The following is a 15,199-nucleotide window of genomic DNA, read 5'->3' as shown; positions in this document are numbered from 1 at the left end:
TAATACAGCTACAATGCGCTTTACTCTGCTTTCACTTGGCTTCTACAGTTTGCAGCTCAGAAACCATCCTATCGCCGTGTCGTACTCTTCATACTGGTTCAGCAGCCACAGTGTTCAGCTCATGATAGAGTCTGTTCTAAACATTAATGCCATGAGGGTTACTGCAGGGGGCAGGTAAGTTAAAGAATGAGTCAGTGTTTGTGGGCAGCAAAGTTTGGATGATTTTTATTCACTGAGATTTACACGAGCCTCATTCTTCTTTTTAATGGAAAAATCACGTCACAGGTTTGTTGTTAACTTTGAAAACTTCAGCTTTCCTCACGGGGCCAAATATTTTTGCACGGGGGGACAGATTTGGACCACGAGCCATCGCTTGCCTACCGCTGCCTTATAGGCTACGACACAGCGGATGGAAACAAGGGAGAAGAGAGGGAAGAATGTATGTCAGCAGGTGGAGTGTCAGATTCATCACAATCATGATGTCTTGAGTACATGGTTTGTGCCTCAGCCTGCCAATTAGCAGAGCGCACCATTAACGATTTTGTGTTTCAGCCACGTTCAGCTAAATGACAGTGAAACGCAGCGCGGAGATGTTTGAGTGACAGTCACTAAATACGCCCAATTCGAACTGAAGAGCGTCACCAGCAGCAAGACAGAAAGGAAAAAATGGTTATTTTAATGAGTTCACTTTTTTTTTATTGTTCAGCAAAAGCGATACAGATAAAAAGAGGTTGTTGATTTGAGTCTAACGTGTGTGTTCGGTTTTCTAAGTAACATGGTTTTCATGTAGAAGGCACTTGAACAGATTTGTGATTCTGGGGCAGTTTTAAAGGTTGGAATGTGAAACTAAATCAGGCACAGAGACTAGTTTGATGTTACAAAAGCTTCTAAAGGTTTATAAACTTTATAAATCAATCTTAAATATTGAGATTGGTTGAAATAGCCTGGAGAGATCCTCCCTGTCTGCTCTTCTTGGCACTAAGGAGCAAAATGTCCAATGCGAACACAGGGTCTCTTGGCTCAGGCACAAATAAAGTCGGACATAAAGGTTTTATATTTCTCAGTGGAGTATCTGGATTTGTAAATACTCTGAACCAGGGCTGAAAATTTGGCCTGAGGCGCTGAGCACCGAGGCAGCCATGTTCTGTTTCTCCCAAATATTTATACATTATGATCCTCGGTCAAAACCGTATTAAATTTGAATTGTCACCACAGACATAAATGGTGGCGTCTTGGTGGTGGAGGAGTGTCGTGTTTAGGTGGAACTAAAAGAAGCAGCTGAGGGCAGTGTCACATTTTAAAATGTATTATCACTTCTATGAGGCCTTCTGTGTGTTTGAAAGGGGATCATCACTTCATTCCAGACTTCCACCAAAGTTATTCCCATGGTTCAGGACGAGTTCAGAGGCCAAGATCGTCCCAAACCACAAAAATAAAATGTATGAAGTATTTAATCAAGTGCTGTTCCCCTTTTACCTTTACTAAAAGAACCTGTAGGATCGGAGGGGGGTGCGGGGGGGTCTCTATGCTTGGGCGAGGGCTTGTTTGAGGTCTCGGAGCAACATGGACGCCATGACGCTCTTTTCTGTGTTGATGGTAAGCAGGGCAGAGGAGGACTCCTTCAGCATCAGCGACACCAGGACCAGGGCTCCGCTGCTGACCGTCCGCCCGGCAAACCTGCAGGTGAATACGAGCACACAGCTCAGCTTCAGCAAACTCCAGGAAAGAACTGACATCGAGTCTGGAAATGTTCTGTGGTTTATCTCGAGTAACAGCGAGGCTGTTTCTGAAAAGAGCGCTGAAAAGCATCGAATCATTAATCTCAGCGACAATTATCTTACAAAGTTTGGCCAAATAAACCTGAAATTATCCACGTGGTTAGATACCACTCAACATAAATTAGAAAAAATACATTTTATGTAATTTGGGGGAAGAAAAGGAGACAAGAAGAAAGTCAAAGACAAACAACAGCACACAACACACTGATCAGTTTCTAAACAACTGTTTCTGTCCACCTGTCAGACACACCTCAGGTGAACTTTTGAAAAACAGCTGCACTTCACCCTGAAACCAGCAAACAGATTTCATGAAAGATTATTTCAGCAAAATGAAAGTGACAGTGACAGATGTCTGACAATGAAAACAAATAAATGTACTTCACATTTCTCTACAGGAATGAGACTAATTTGTAATTTAGGCCAAACCAATGTCATTGTTTTTATTCTGTATTTATTATATTATGTTTATACAGAAAAAGACATGAGACAAAAGACTTTTCCACTTAAAAAATGCTAATGTATAACAAACATCAAGCAGCTTAAAAACAAGTGATAAATGTGCTGAGCAGCCGTAAACCTCTGCACTTAACTCACATTTCTCCCATAAATCCTCACATCAGAAAATCCTCTAACACCTCACACCTTGTAATTACCCTAAATTAGTGCGTGAGACAAAGAAGGGAAATGATGTGACAGGAAATATAGAGAGCAGAGCAACAGACAGTCTATTATCCCAACTGACTAAAGAGCCATTAGGGGTGAGACACGCCCTTCATGCCAGTCAATCAGAATTTAGCCTGTTTTTATGGACTGTGGATGTGTGGGAGCCTTGGGACCAGTATGGGGGATGCCCCGTCCCACCAGCTCCCTCTGGGCCTACGGGAGAATTCTCAGTCCCCCGTTTCCTTGGATACCGTCCCTCCAGACCAGGGGCAAATCTGGGCGCACATGGTCCCCATTGAGAGTGCTAACAAGAGGCACACAGGGGCTGTGACCCACTGTGACCCTCTTTGAGGGCAACAGAGCTGAGCTGGGCCTCCTTCTCCCACTCCCCTCTGGCCCTTTGCATCATGGAGCCTCACGTGGCTGACTCCCAGCCATCTGCCTCCATTTAGCACTACATCCCCGCAACAAAGACCCCCCGCGGCAGCCCGCTTAGGCCTGACAAACAGCCCACAAAGAGCCCCACTTAGGCCTGACTAAAGCGGCTGAAGAGCCCCCCTGCAGGACGGCCTGTGGACAGGCGCTGTCACGGAGCCCCGCAAGACTGTGCTGCACAGCGGGAGCGACTAGCACGTCCACCAATTAGCATGCACACGTTAAAGATGGGGGGGCACGGAGGGGACACACTAGGCTCACAAACCTAGTGTGTCTGGGTGTGTCTCTGGGGAGCTGCTAAATTACCATCAACAGAGGGGAGGGAGTTTATCAGGGAGCTCTCGGGGAGGAGAGAGAGAGTCCTCCTCAGGCTTAATTAAAATATTAGCCACTTCAGCAGGGAACACAAGCCATTCAAGAGGAGGATTAATTTCTCTCAAAAACACCAACTCTCTGCTCTGCTCTTTAAATAATTCAGGAGTTGTATGTTAATCCAAATTACTAACTGTGGAAATTCTCTGTTAAATCACAATAATCCTATTTAAACCAAAACAAAAAGGCATTTTTCTGACTCTGCTGTTTACATTTGCCATTCAACACGCCATCATGAACACATGTAAACATACATGCTTGTCTCTTGTCCAGTTCCCTCAGTCCGTCTCTTGCCCCCCCCCCACCGTCAGCAGCTTAAGGTGTCTGTGTGGTCCCTGTGGCTTTGCTAATGGATTTAGGATATAAATCTATCATTTACTCAGCCAGTTAACACTACCCCGAGGCTGCTTTCATTTCGTCTCAGGAGACGCTGCCGTGGGCCTTTGTTCATGCGAGGGAATAAGAGCGAGTGAAAGAAACAGCAGCGCGTTTTGATTGTGCTTGATTTGCGAGCGTATCTGCTTTGAATACTCGCACTCTGCTGCTGTCTGTGCTCGTGTGCGCGCTCAGGGCGCGAAGACCAGCTCCACATCACGCCCCAGATCTAACGCAGCATCAGTGCATTTTTAAGGACTAGAAGGGAAAGATTAAGGACAAGCGGGCCTTAAACGGGTCATTGGTATTCTCCTGCACTCTTCACACACTGGGCTAAACACTGGATTAATTGCAGTGTATGGAAAGAAAAGCAAAGCATAACCCCTGGACTTAGAGCAGGAGGATTGGCATCGATCGGCAGGGCTGCGGCTAAGCATCACTCTCCAATTATCTGTGATTCTCCTCAGTGCAGAGAGCCTGTGTGTGCCATCTGCCTCCCCTCCACCCTGCCACTGCAAACACAGAGCGGGCTTCACCTTTACATTCACCCTCACACAGAGAAGACACAGGCCGCCGAGGATTCGGCTCAGCAACCAAGAATACAGGACTTAACCCACAGCGAGGACACTGTCCCCTCCGCATCTGAAGTAAACATTCAGCCATGTTTCATTCTCTGGAAATGAGCTGGTCAGCTACAAAAAAATTTTTTTTACTAACCCATGTTTTCTCTCAAATAAAAGGCTCTGAAAAGCTGAGGCCAAGAGTGTGGCGGCTGCAGCTGGATGCTATTGTTCCATCCTGGTTCTTGGCCAGGTGGACAACTGGAAGAGTGTCCTTCAACTGATTGGTCAGTGAGGCCAGAGCAGAGCCGAACACAAGCACGCCGACTCAGACCAGGCAGATGGCCAGAGCTATTAGCCCCAATTAGAACCAGGAACCCTTCACACATCTCCAGAGCTCGGCCATACGGACACACCACAGCGCTGCACTCGAAGGGCAGGAGGACATGAAAGGTAAGAGAGGACACATGGACAACAGAGGCTGAAGAAGAAAAGGGACAAGATGAGAGGAGGAGACGGGAAATTAACTCAACGAGGGTTTAAGGAAACGCGTTAGCTGCAACTGAGATAAACATGTACATGTTCCATCTTCATCGCTGTCGGAAAATAACCCACATTACATCAGTTTTATGGTGCATTTCATATCATCTGAAGACAGATCATATGCCACAGCGTCTGCTAAGCAATCCATAATGGAGAGACCAGACATTTAATTAGTCAGGTTATAAATGATAGTCAATTAAATTTTAAATGGAAACAAGAATTCAACTTCACCAAAAAGCGGAAACTTCACAGTGTTTAAAGAAACGTAATTTAATTATATCAAAGTGTAAAGTAAAGAGAAAGCATAGCTTATAAATCAACGGGTTCAGTTTTTGTTTTTTGTTGTTTTTTTTGGGGGGGGGGGGGGGGGGGGGGATTAGGCTCTAACCAGAGGGATTGGCAATGCATGCAAAATTCGATCAAATTTGCTTTCAAACGGACTGAAAAATAGAGCACATTTATTCTATTCCGCCTGTTTAGACATAAACAAGAACAGCGTTGTCTACATTTGCTTTCCTGCTTGATTTATTGCCATCCTCCTTTCCAGCAATCAATTTCTGTGTTTCTGTGGCATCCCCCTCCGCTTGCCCTCAACGCCTGTTTGGGAAAAGCAGTGCTGCACCCTGCTGATAAACACGGGGAGTGCAGGGATGCAGAGGGGAGGGCTGTTGATTTTTTTTTTTTTTTTTTTTTTTTTTTTTAAACCAAACCTGTGTTAACTACAAGACCGCAGTCTATAACCCGAGGTCAATTTAAAGCAAACATTAAACGTGTCATGAGCTCACTGCTCTGGGGGCAGATACTTCATGTGATCTTACCCCGATCAGAGCCCTCACTCTGGGGCACTGGATGGAGGTCACCTGATCGGATACACCGGATGGGTGTATCCTACCGGAAAATGAATCAACAACAATTCCGATAACTGATTAATCATTTGATTGATCATCTCTGGCTCCAGCTTTTTCACTGTTTATTATAATAAAGTGAGTATATCTGGGTTTTGGACAGTTGGTCTGAAAAAAGAAAGATAAAAAAGAATATTATATTATACCAGCAAATGATCTGATCACATTAGATGAACTTATCCTGAGCCTGCACAGTCACTGGCACCAAATCAGAACCATAAATGGACAAAAGCATGCAACCCTGATGTCTCTGAATCCACTTCTGAAAGACAACGCCGTCAAACCCGCCGGGTAAGTTTGGGGAGACAAACACTGAGGATTTTGTCAGCAAGGAACTCGATCGTTTCCGATAAACGGGTGTCCTAAAGACAGCGAGGTGGAGTCGGTCATCATATGGACACCACCCAACAATATGGAAGAGAGTGTCTTTATTATTAAAAGACTAGAGGGTAACATGGGGACACTGTCTTCCTCTTTAGCCGTCACAGATGCAGGAAAGAGATTGATAGCAGGGAGTCATTTGAGTTATTGGTTATTCTGAATGAAGTATGGGCTTATTGGATGCAGGCCTCTCCCACTGGCTAACATTGATTTCCACTCACTCTTTCAGCTCTCTGTGCCCTTGTGCTGTGGTCTCCTTTGTATTTTTTCACTCTGACTTCCTCACCGTCCCCATATTTATCCAGTGTCTCCTACATTTTTCGTCCATTCCAGCCTAAATCTATAAAGAAATCATCACCGAAGACGGACAGAAAGAGACAAACGGAGGGGGAGGACAGAGCATGGCGCAGAGGGATGGAGTGAGAGACAAAGAGGAAGTGAAAGAGAGACAGCGGCGTGGAGGGAGAGACAGATGGGGGTGCAGAGATGAAGTGAAAGAGAGACAGAGCAGGAAACAGAGGGAGAGAGGGAGGTGTAATTATCTATCAGGTGTTCGGGTGTGCGTGACAGAGGAGGAAGCTCATTAGCACACTCTGTGTACACCAATTACACAGCCAGGCTTCTCAGGGCATTCCCCTGGCATGTCTGTGTGAGGCTGAGCAGGGACACACACACACACACACACACACACACACACACACACACACACACACACACACACACACACACACACACACACACACACACACACACACTTTCACTCTCTGATACCCGCATACACACTGTTTAACTAAACTCCACATGAAACACAATTATGGCAGGCACGTGTGTCCGGGAACATTCATCATATCACTCTGAGACAGAGGAAACAAATTTGTGTGTGACTCACAAAATAGTGTCAAAGTGTGATTTTCCTGATACGAAGAAGGCGAGTCAATAATTTTTGATGTTGCCGACACAAGTATCACATTTTGTGGGGCTGAATTTGTGTTTTTCGCATGTGATGAAATAAGTTTTTACTTATTATTTATTTAATTTGCATGTATGTGTTGTGCATATGTGCGTTTATATTGTTGTGCTAAACTATCTTGTGTTATTTCGCATGTAATCAAATTAAATAAAGGGATGAAACATTTAAGAATCACTTCTCGCACTGAATAATCCCAAACTGTCAGAGTCAACAATGTTTTCTTCAGAGACAACGTGAACAATGAATGTTACAGAACCTCAGGCCTGATGCTAATGTCACACACAAAACCAGTCTTAAACCTGAATTTAGCTGGAAGATAAGATGAACCTGAGCCTGCACTGACTGGGTGGATTCAGCACATTCAACAGTTACGACTGTTTATATGAGGGAAGTTTGTCAGTTCAGGAAACTGCTCGTTCGCTCTCTGGGGGAAAGTTACAGGAGAAGATCAATACCTCTCTCATATCTGTACATTAAATAAAACGCTACAACCAGGAAGTTACTGCTCCCAGTCAAGAAACTAAAAATCATCACCTGTAAAACGGCAGATTGTTGTTTTTACACTTTTGGATTTTGTTTCCTTTAGACAGAGCCAGATTAGTTGTTTACCCTTGTTTCCTGTCTTCATGCTAAGTTAAGCTAACAAGCTGCCGCCTGTAGCCTTAAATTTAACAAACAGATTTCAGAGCAGCGTTAATCTTCTCTTCTAACTCTCGGCCAAGTCTGGTTAAATCTCACAGAATAGCTGAGACAACAGAAACACAGTTTTGACATTAAAGCCTGGTAGGCAAAGAGCGTCAGGCTCCCAAAAATAAGAAAACATAACAAAGGAACTAGTGATAGACACTGCACCGTGTACTCACCTGTTCAGTTTATATACAACCGCTGGTCATTACCTGTTAAACCCTCTGCTGTTTCTTCTGTTTGGATTTTTTAGGCAGAAACCGAAACCAAAATCTGACAGTTTTAAAAATCCAGTAAGAATATATCTGCTTTAACACATAAGATAAACAAACATTTTTACTGACCAGTCAGAGAATTAAAACAGAAGCTCAAACTAACTAAAGGCGGCTTAAATGGGTTTGATATTCTTTTTAGGTTCCTCGTCCATTTTCATTAAATAACTGAACTCTGTCTATTAGAAACCTGCGAATTGTGTCATTTACTGTGAAATCATCTCTGCTTTCCTCGCTGCCTCGTGGGTGTTCATTTCCAATAGCTGACAGGAAACTAAACACCAGCTATTCAGTGTGAAAAGCTTTGTTTTTGTACTCAGGTCTCAAAGCATTTGACTGGTTTGGGATTAAATACATCGTCGATATCGAATCTCACACTCAACATCAAGTTGAATATCAGCTAAGTAAGAGTAAACCGGATAAACGTCGCTGTCAGATCATCCACGTGTTTTAGCGTACGTGCTCTTCACACGTTTATCACCTAAGCAGGTTTTAAAGTGGCTGGAGCTCCATGGTTTTCAATGAACGGTCACGTTATGAGATGAGGGTGCGGATTAACGCACTTCTGGACGTCTCACCTGTGGAAGTTGTTCTGGCTCGATGAAACCACTCCCACGTTGGCCACAGACAGGATCTGCTTGCTGACGGCCTGGCTGGAGGTGTTTGCTGTTGCCATGGTGATGGTTTCCGAGGTCTCATTCATGCCCAGGAGCTTACCTGAGAGGAGGAGAAACATTACAAAAAAATAAGCAGGGACAAGAAGAAACTAAATTCTGTTATTAAGTCCACAGTCAGGTGTTATGCATCCAAAATGTCCATTAACTTCATGTCTAAATAGTATTTTGGGACCTGGTTTCTGAACTGCTAAATCAAATTTTGCTGATTACTGAAAAGGGACAAGCTGAACAATAAAATGGTGCCTCCATCAATAATGCAAACAGAGCTGAGGGGGAAAAAAAAACACTCAATTGAAGGCAGGGAGCCAGTTCATGTGCTCCTGGTAACGAGGAAGGATTTGAAAGACAGGATGGAGATAAATATGCACATGTTAGGTAGAAATAAAAGAGGTCTTAAAGGCAAATATAATGAAAACCTGTTAAATGAAAGAATCAATTAACTTCACTCATTGGGTATAAAGCAGCGACTTGCGAGAGAGAAAAAGGTCGAGCAAAGCCAGTTGTTCTCTTCTGTTCAGTCCCTTTTTTTTTGTCTGAGTGCAGGTTGTATTCAGCAGAGCTCAAAACACAGCGAATGAAGATTAATTAAAGCAGAAGCAGCATTTAGCAGGCACTTAAGAGCACACTGATGGCTCAGATATGAGTACGCTCTCAGCTCTCAATGGCTGCCACAGTATGTAGCTCCACAGGTGTGTGTGTGTGTGTGTGTGTGTTGGTGCTTTGTATGTTAAGTGCTTCGTGAGAGGAAGCATTTTGCCCTAATGACAAAGGTGAGGAAATGTTTATTAGAGACAGGCCGGGATTTTACTCTATTTACACTGACTCTCTGATTTTAAGTGACTGAGATTCAAACATGTATTTTAGATTTATTATAATGTCTTTAAATAATACGTCCAGTGTTATATTTTTCTTATTAGCTCCCAGCTCCAATAAACAGTATCAAGACTGTTTATTTACATGTTTATTTACATGATTATTTACATGATTATTTACATATTTACATAAAAAATGACCACTGGCTAATATATAATTACCAAATTTTTAATATATCATTACTCATAAATATCTATTTCAGTATCATCAGGCTCTATTCACTACATTTGAGTCAGTCCCACCAAAATGCCCCCAAATTATTATTGTTAATATTATTATTAAATGAATACATGAAACAAACAAATGCCACATTTGCATCATGTTTTCTACACTGTCGCCATCTGAGGTTGAACTGAGAATCAGCGCCACCAAGTCGAAATTCAGTTAAAATCTGCAGCACATTTGGCTGAAAATCCGACGATTGTTGGATCGCTGAAAAATATCAGGATCAAAATATAGAATATGAGCAGGTTTATTCTTTAATCGTGATATTTTCAGCAGTTTGTGAAAAAGACTGAGGTCAACTGGACAAATACAAATATAATTCTTTTATCTGAGACTCAGTAAGTCTGAAGCATTTAAAGAAATTTTATTGACAAACAAAAGAAAAGCAGAGGAATTAGTTAACAACAACAAACAAGGAATGATTCAGAACAGGACCCGTGACTATGAATTAGCAGAACAACGATTCGAGTTTGTGTTTCGTGATAATGACAACGATCTTTAAACGTGAGGAATTTTTGATTTTGCAAACAACGATACAACTGTTGACTCACCTTGCTCTTTGCAGAAGTCCTGCTCTGTCATGCTACTGGGCATTAACAGCTCTCCTACGGCAGGCCGGATGGACACACTGAAGTGGTCCTCCTTGGTACTGAGGGAGAAAACACAAGCGCACAGGAACAGTAACTTATTTACAGGATATCTAACATAAAGAGTTAAGCAGGATTCTTGTAAAGTAGAACTCCTGTATTTCAAATTCACCTTAATCTGAATGAATGGAGAGCAACACCTGTGGTGTAGTGTGTGTGTGTTTTGTGTACTTGTGTGTATTTATGCTTTGTTTGCGTATTAAATGTTTCTCCTCTGATTGCCTTGCAAACCACGCTCTGTGAATGGCATTTTGGGCCGGATTGATTCCCCCATCCCGAACAGATTTTCTGATAAGGTTATTGATCGGCTGAGCAGCGGTGCCAATGGCATTCAGCAGGCTGATTTGGGCTGGGGCTGATTACTGCAGGAATAATTGTTATCCCAGTGAACCAGGATCAATTGTGACTGATGTCTCACCTGGGAGTGCTGGCACAGAGCGGGTCGGAAAAGGAGAATTAACAAAGAACAGACGAGAGGGAAGAAAAGGTAAGAGAGGACGCAAATGAGCTAAAGAGAAAGAGACAAATAAGGGAGGTGTGATGATGAATCTGGAGACAGAATGAGAGCAGTAGCAGAAAAAAAAGTAGTGAAGAAGATGTACAGCTGAAAACCTGAGAGGAAAAAAAAAAACAAAAAACACCTGACTTGATATGAGTGCATGTCAGGTTGTCTTACCACAACTGGAAGTTGGCTGCTTGTGTCGAATCGCTGAAGTCAATACCCATGGAAACCGTCACCGAGGCCTCTGGCTCCAGCCGCTCTGAGAATGGAAAAGAGGGGAGGAAAGACGAGAGGAGAAAAGGAAGAGTGAGTGACAAGGGCACAGTGTGCAGTGTGGGGTGGGATGGAGCAAAGGGAGAGAGGAGGAGGAGGAGGGAGGGAGGAGGAGGAGGGAGGGAGGGCAGCAGCAGAGTGGAACAGACAGGCATCCACACCACTTGTGTTTTCTACTTCACAAAGCAAGGCCACCGTGTGTGAGAAATCTATCCTTCAATCTCATTCCCCACACCTCTAGCCTCAGAAAAAAAAAAACACACACACACACACATATGAAGGACTAGCATATTTCCAAGACAACAGGCTTGTCAAAGAGAGTATCAGCATCAAGAGAGATGGGGTAAGGGAGACAGACAGAGTGGCTGAAACGTGAGCTAGAAAGAGAGAGTTAAGTAAAGCCAAAAATGCTGAAGAGAGAGTCTGGACAGCTGAATGCAGGAGGAGGAGGAGGAGGAGGAGGAGGAGGAGGAGGAAGGGGGAGGTTAAGGATGAGAAGAACACAGACAGACAGAAACATCCTCCACGCTTCCCCAGTCGGCCTGTGTTTCTCTCTCTGTGGAGCAGGGCTATTTTACTGTATAACTCTTTCCACAGTCAGAGCAGAGCAGAGCAGAGGCTCCAGAGGAAACTCTCTGAAAACAGAGCCATCATGGACTCACTTCCAATCCAGCCTTCACAGCTTCTCTTACAGACTCCTTCTGGTTTTACCTCTATGTTGTCTTTTTTTTTTTTTTAACTACAGTCTCTGTTTCCTTCTCTCTAGTATTCTGGGTCAGTATAAACTAAAAGACTATAATAAGGATTCAACAAAAGCAAAGATTTTTATTCAAAGAAACATTTGTCCTTGTTTTAATATTTGCTCTAAAATAATGAGCCAGGCTGTGAGTGGTGAGTTAGTATTAATGTCTGAACTAAAAGCCACGCTGTAACAAACCGGAATGCTCCTTTAAATCACATAAAAATCCTAATGGTGTTTTATTATTTTTCTGTTTTGGTGTTTGAAGTATTAAAGGCAAAGGACATGTTAGTAACTAGTTGTTACAAATGAGTTAATTTGTTAATTGATTTAGGGACAAAACACAAATACTGTTTGACCTTAAACTGTTAAATTACAGGTTTAAAAATCACTCACATGGAGATGAGCAGCAACGCAAAGTACCGCAGACGCATCTCGCGATATTTCTTATTAAACCCCGTCGTGTGTTATCTCTTACCTAACACACAACACAAAGCAACACAACATAAAGCTTTGTCTGTATTCATCCTCTGCAACTTCTCCGAACCAACTCCAGCCACCCGCTCACAGTAGCCGGGCTCGATCGATCCAAATTACCCACTGTTTGGCTGCTTGAGTTCCTTCAATGCCCAATCAATCCCCTGCAATTGACAGTTTTAACGTGCTCCACCGCACACCAGCCGTGTGTGTGTGTGTGTGTGTGTGTGTGTGTGTGTGTGTGTGCGCATGAAAAGGAAAATCTTGTGGGAGCACTGCTCTCAGTCCCATATTATACTGAGTGTAATGATCATACAACAGTGTGACAGGAGATATGGAGATAGTGTATATTTGTTGGTCCTGATCGATACTAACAAACGGGGATTAGCTGAAGTAATATCGGCTGTTTTCAGGTTGGGGGAATGGGATGGGGCTATTTGCCGAGCTGATGGCCATCGGGCTTATAGTTTTTTGATAACGTAATGATCAGTTAACATCTGTCTGAGAAAACAACCATAGCATAGGCAGAGTTTCAAAAAATAAAAACAACCCAAAAGCCATTGTGAAGGAAAAGGAGATAACAAAAACAGGGCAGCGTTACGCCTTAAATCCGCAAATACAAAACTGAGCTCACGCTGAAGTTTGACACACTCGTCACCCAACGTGTGTGAGGACCGGTTAGTAATCACAGGCCAGCATTTTATGTGATGAAGAGAGAAAATGAGATTAGGTGGAAGCTCTGCAGACAAGTACTGCACATTTTTTAATGATGTGTCTGAAACTGTCAGGCTGCTCTGAGGAACTGGAAAATGGAAGAAGAAAAAGAAAAAAAAATACACCTACACCACACAATTTAAACAGTTTTTAGTGTTAACACAGGAAATTAATGACACAGAGACTGAATGAATAATGAAAAAGATGTAATAAAACTTATACTATATAGTTTTTGTTTTGACAATAAGAAAAATATAGAATATTATTAAAGTTATCCTTCAAAATCTCATTTGCTGACAGTGCTACAAAACAATGACCACGATTCCTCTATTGGATTTTACTGCATCACAATATTTATAGATACGGAAACACTTAACACTTCTAGTGTGGATCACAAGAGTCGAAGATTCATTAAAGATGCACGGTGGCCATATTATTATTAACAACACAGTAAAACCTGTTGGATGAAAAGTTGGTGAGCACACAGCATAAAGTGGGCGGTGGAATAATTTACCTGTGGGGCACCTGTACTCACCGATGGTGTTAAAGCAGTGGATGTTCAGGCTCGCAGGGCTCCGGTCTCCTATGTGGACCTCCTCCACGCTGTGATCCGAGCTGTTGGTCAGCGTCACCTGCACCGCCACCATACTGGGCTGGTACAGACATGGCTGCCTGGGGAAATGGTATTTGGCCGAGAGGCCTTTTCCTGTCATGTGATGAAGCAGCTCGTAGGTTTTCACCGGGCCGAAAGATGGAGTGGTGACCTAGAAACACACGTGAAAGACGGGGAGTGTGATTTTGTACAGTAGCTGTGTGCTCTAAACGCAGTGTGAACTGGATTCATCTATAAATAACTAAACGCTTCAGACAACAACAGGCTGAGAGCAGAAGCAGAGAAGGAAGATAAGAAAAACAGTTCATGCAGAACATTGCTCAGGAGCTTAGAGCACTCCACATCAACACGACATCCAGGGACGCCTCGTGCATTACAGTGCAAATGCATCCACACAAGAGGACGGATTAATGCAAGAATCTCCGGTTTCTCCATCACACAAATTCACACAATTCACCGCGTCCAATCAGCAGCCAGAACGCAGCACTTCTGTGTGGAGTGGGACCGAGGGTTGGCTGATAAACCCCCCCTCCCCGCCTTCATTAACTCTGTAGGGTAAAGAGGAGCCCATTTAAGAAATGTCCTAAATCAGCCCAGTTAGATGGAAATGGGCTGGATGCTCGGTCAAACCGGGCTGAATAAAAACAACCTCTAATGAATAGAAACACAAGTGCCTGCATGGGCCAAACCTGCCATTCACAAACCTTTTTAAAGGAGCTTTTACCTTTTCAGAGGCAGGAAATTGCATTATCTTCGAGAGATGTGGAACAGAAAGGAGGTGGAGGTGTGTGTGTTTTTTTTTTCTCCTTAGAAAAAAATTAACATCTTGTCACTCAGATGAACCTTGTTCACACTTGATGGTGGCGTTCAGTTTTTCACTTGATGGTGGCACCTGTCAGTTCTTCTCAGAAACACTGTCAAATATGAGAATATCCACATAACGTGCATTAACAACAACAACAGATGCACTTCTGCCGAATCTTTATCAGAACACAGTAGATAACATTTATCACATAAGTATGACAAGTGTAAGGAGTTTCAAAGTCAGAGAGGTCCTTCTGTCTTGAGTGACAGCACTAAGTAGTTGGAAACATCAGGACGGATACAGCCTTTTCACACCCTCTGAAACACTTAGCACCTGAATATACTCATACATACTCAACACAGAGCCAACAACAGACAGATGTATATCATCCTGGTGCAAATGAGCGAGAGCTTAAAGAATGTAAAATCGCTTTTTACCACTTTAAAAAAAAAAAAAGAAATAAATCTAACTCTCAAAGAAAAGAAAAAAAGTCACACAAGTAAAAGACTTGTGAAGAAAAAAAAAAGAGTAAGAAATATCATGTAGCTTTATATGACAACCATTGGTAGAAAAACAGTGGTGGGAAAAAAACAACAGACTTAAATGATTAAGCGAGGTGTGTGAACTAATTAAGCTAATTGAATACGACTAAGAATATGACATGAAGAAGCACAGTGGAAACACGCAGGCACGGTGGCACAGCTCACAGTGTCAGT

At 43.0% G+C, this 15,199-nt stretch overlaps 1 protein-coding gene across 2 annotated transcripts in view; it reads right to left on the bottom strand.

Annotated features, from left to right (window-relative positions):
• Nucleotides 1-679: 679 nt before the first annotated feature.
• Nucleotides 680-15,199, bottom strand: part of ap3b1a (adaptor related protein complex 3 subunit beta 1a) — a 46,861-nt gene continuing 32,341 nt past the window's right edge. For both annotated transcript variants that reach the window (XM_041059250.1, XM_041059249.1), the window contains exons 23-27: nt 13,601-13,829; nt 11,037-11,121; nt 10,265-10,362; nt 8,517-8,655; nt 680-1,677 (exon numbers count right to left, since the gene is read on the bottom strand). In XM_041059250.1, the coding sequence (XP_040915184.1) occupies nt 1,524-1,677; nt 8,517-8,655; nt 10,265-10,362; nt 11,037-11,121; nt 13,601-13,829 (705 nt within the window). In that variant the 3' untranslated portion in view covers nt 680-1,523. The remainder of the gene's footprint in view (nt 1,678-8,516; nt 8,656-10,264; nt 10,363-11,036; nt 11,122-13,600; nt 13,830-15,199) is intronic.

This window comes from Toxotes jaculatrix, chromosome 16, assembly GCF_017976425.1.
Source record: "Toxotes jaculatrix isolate fToxJac2 chromosome 16, fToxJac2.pri, whole genome shotgun sequence".
Lineage (NCBI taxonomy): Eukaryota > Metazoa > Chordata > Actinopteri > Toxotidae > Toxotes > Toxotes jaculatrix.
This window is presented reverse-complemented; position numbering and strand designations above follow the sequence as displayed.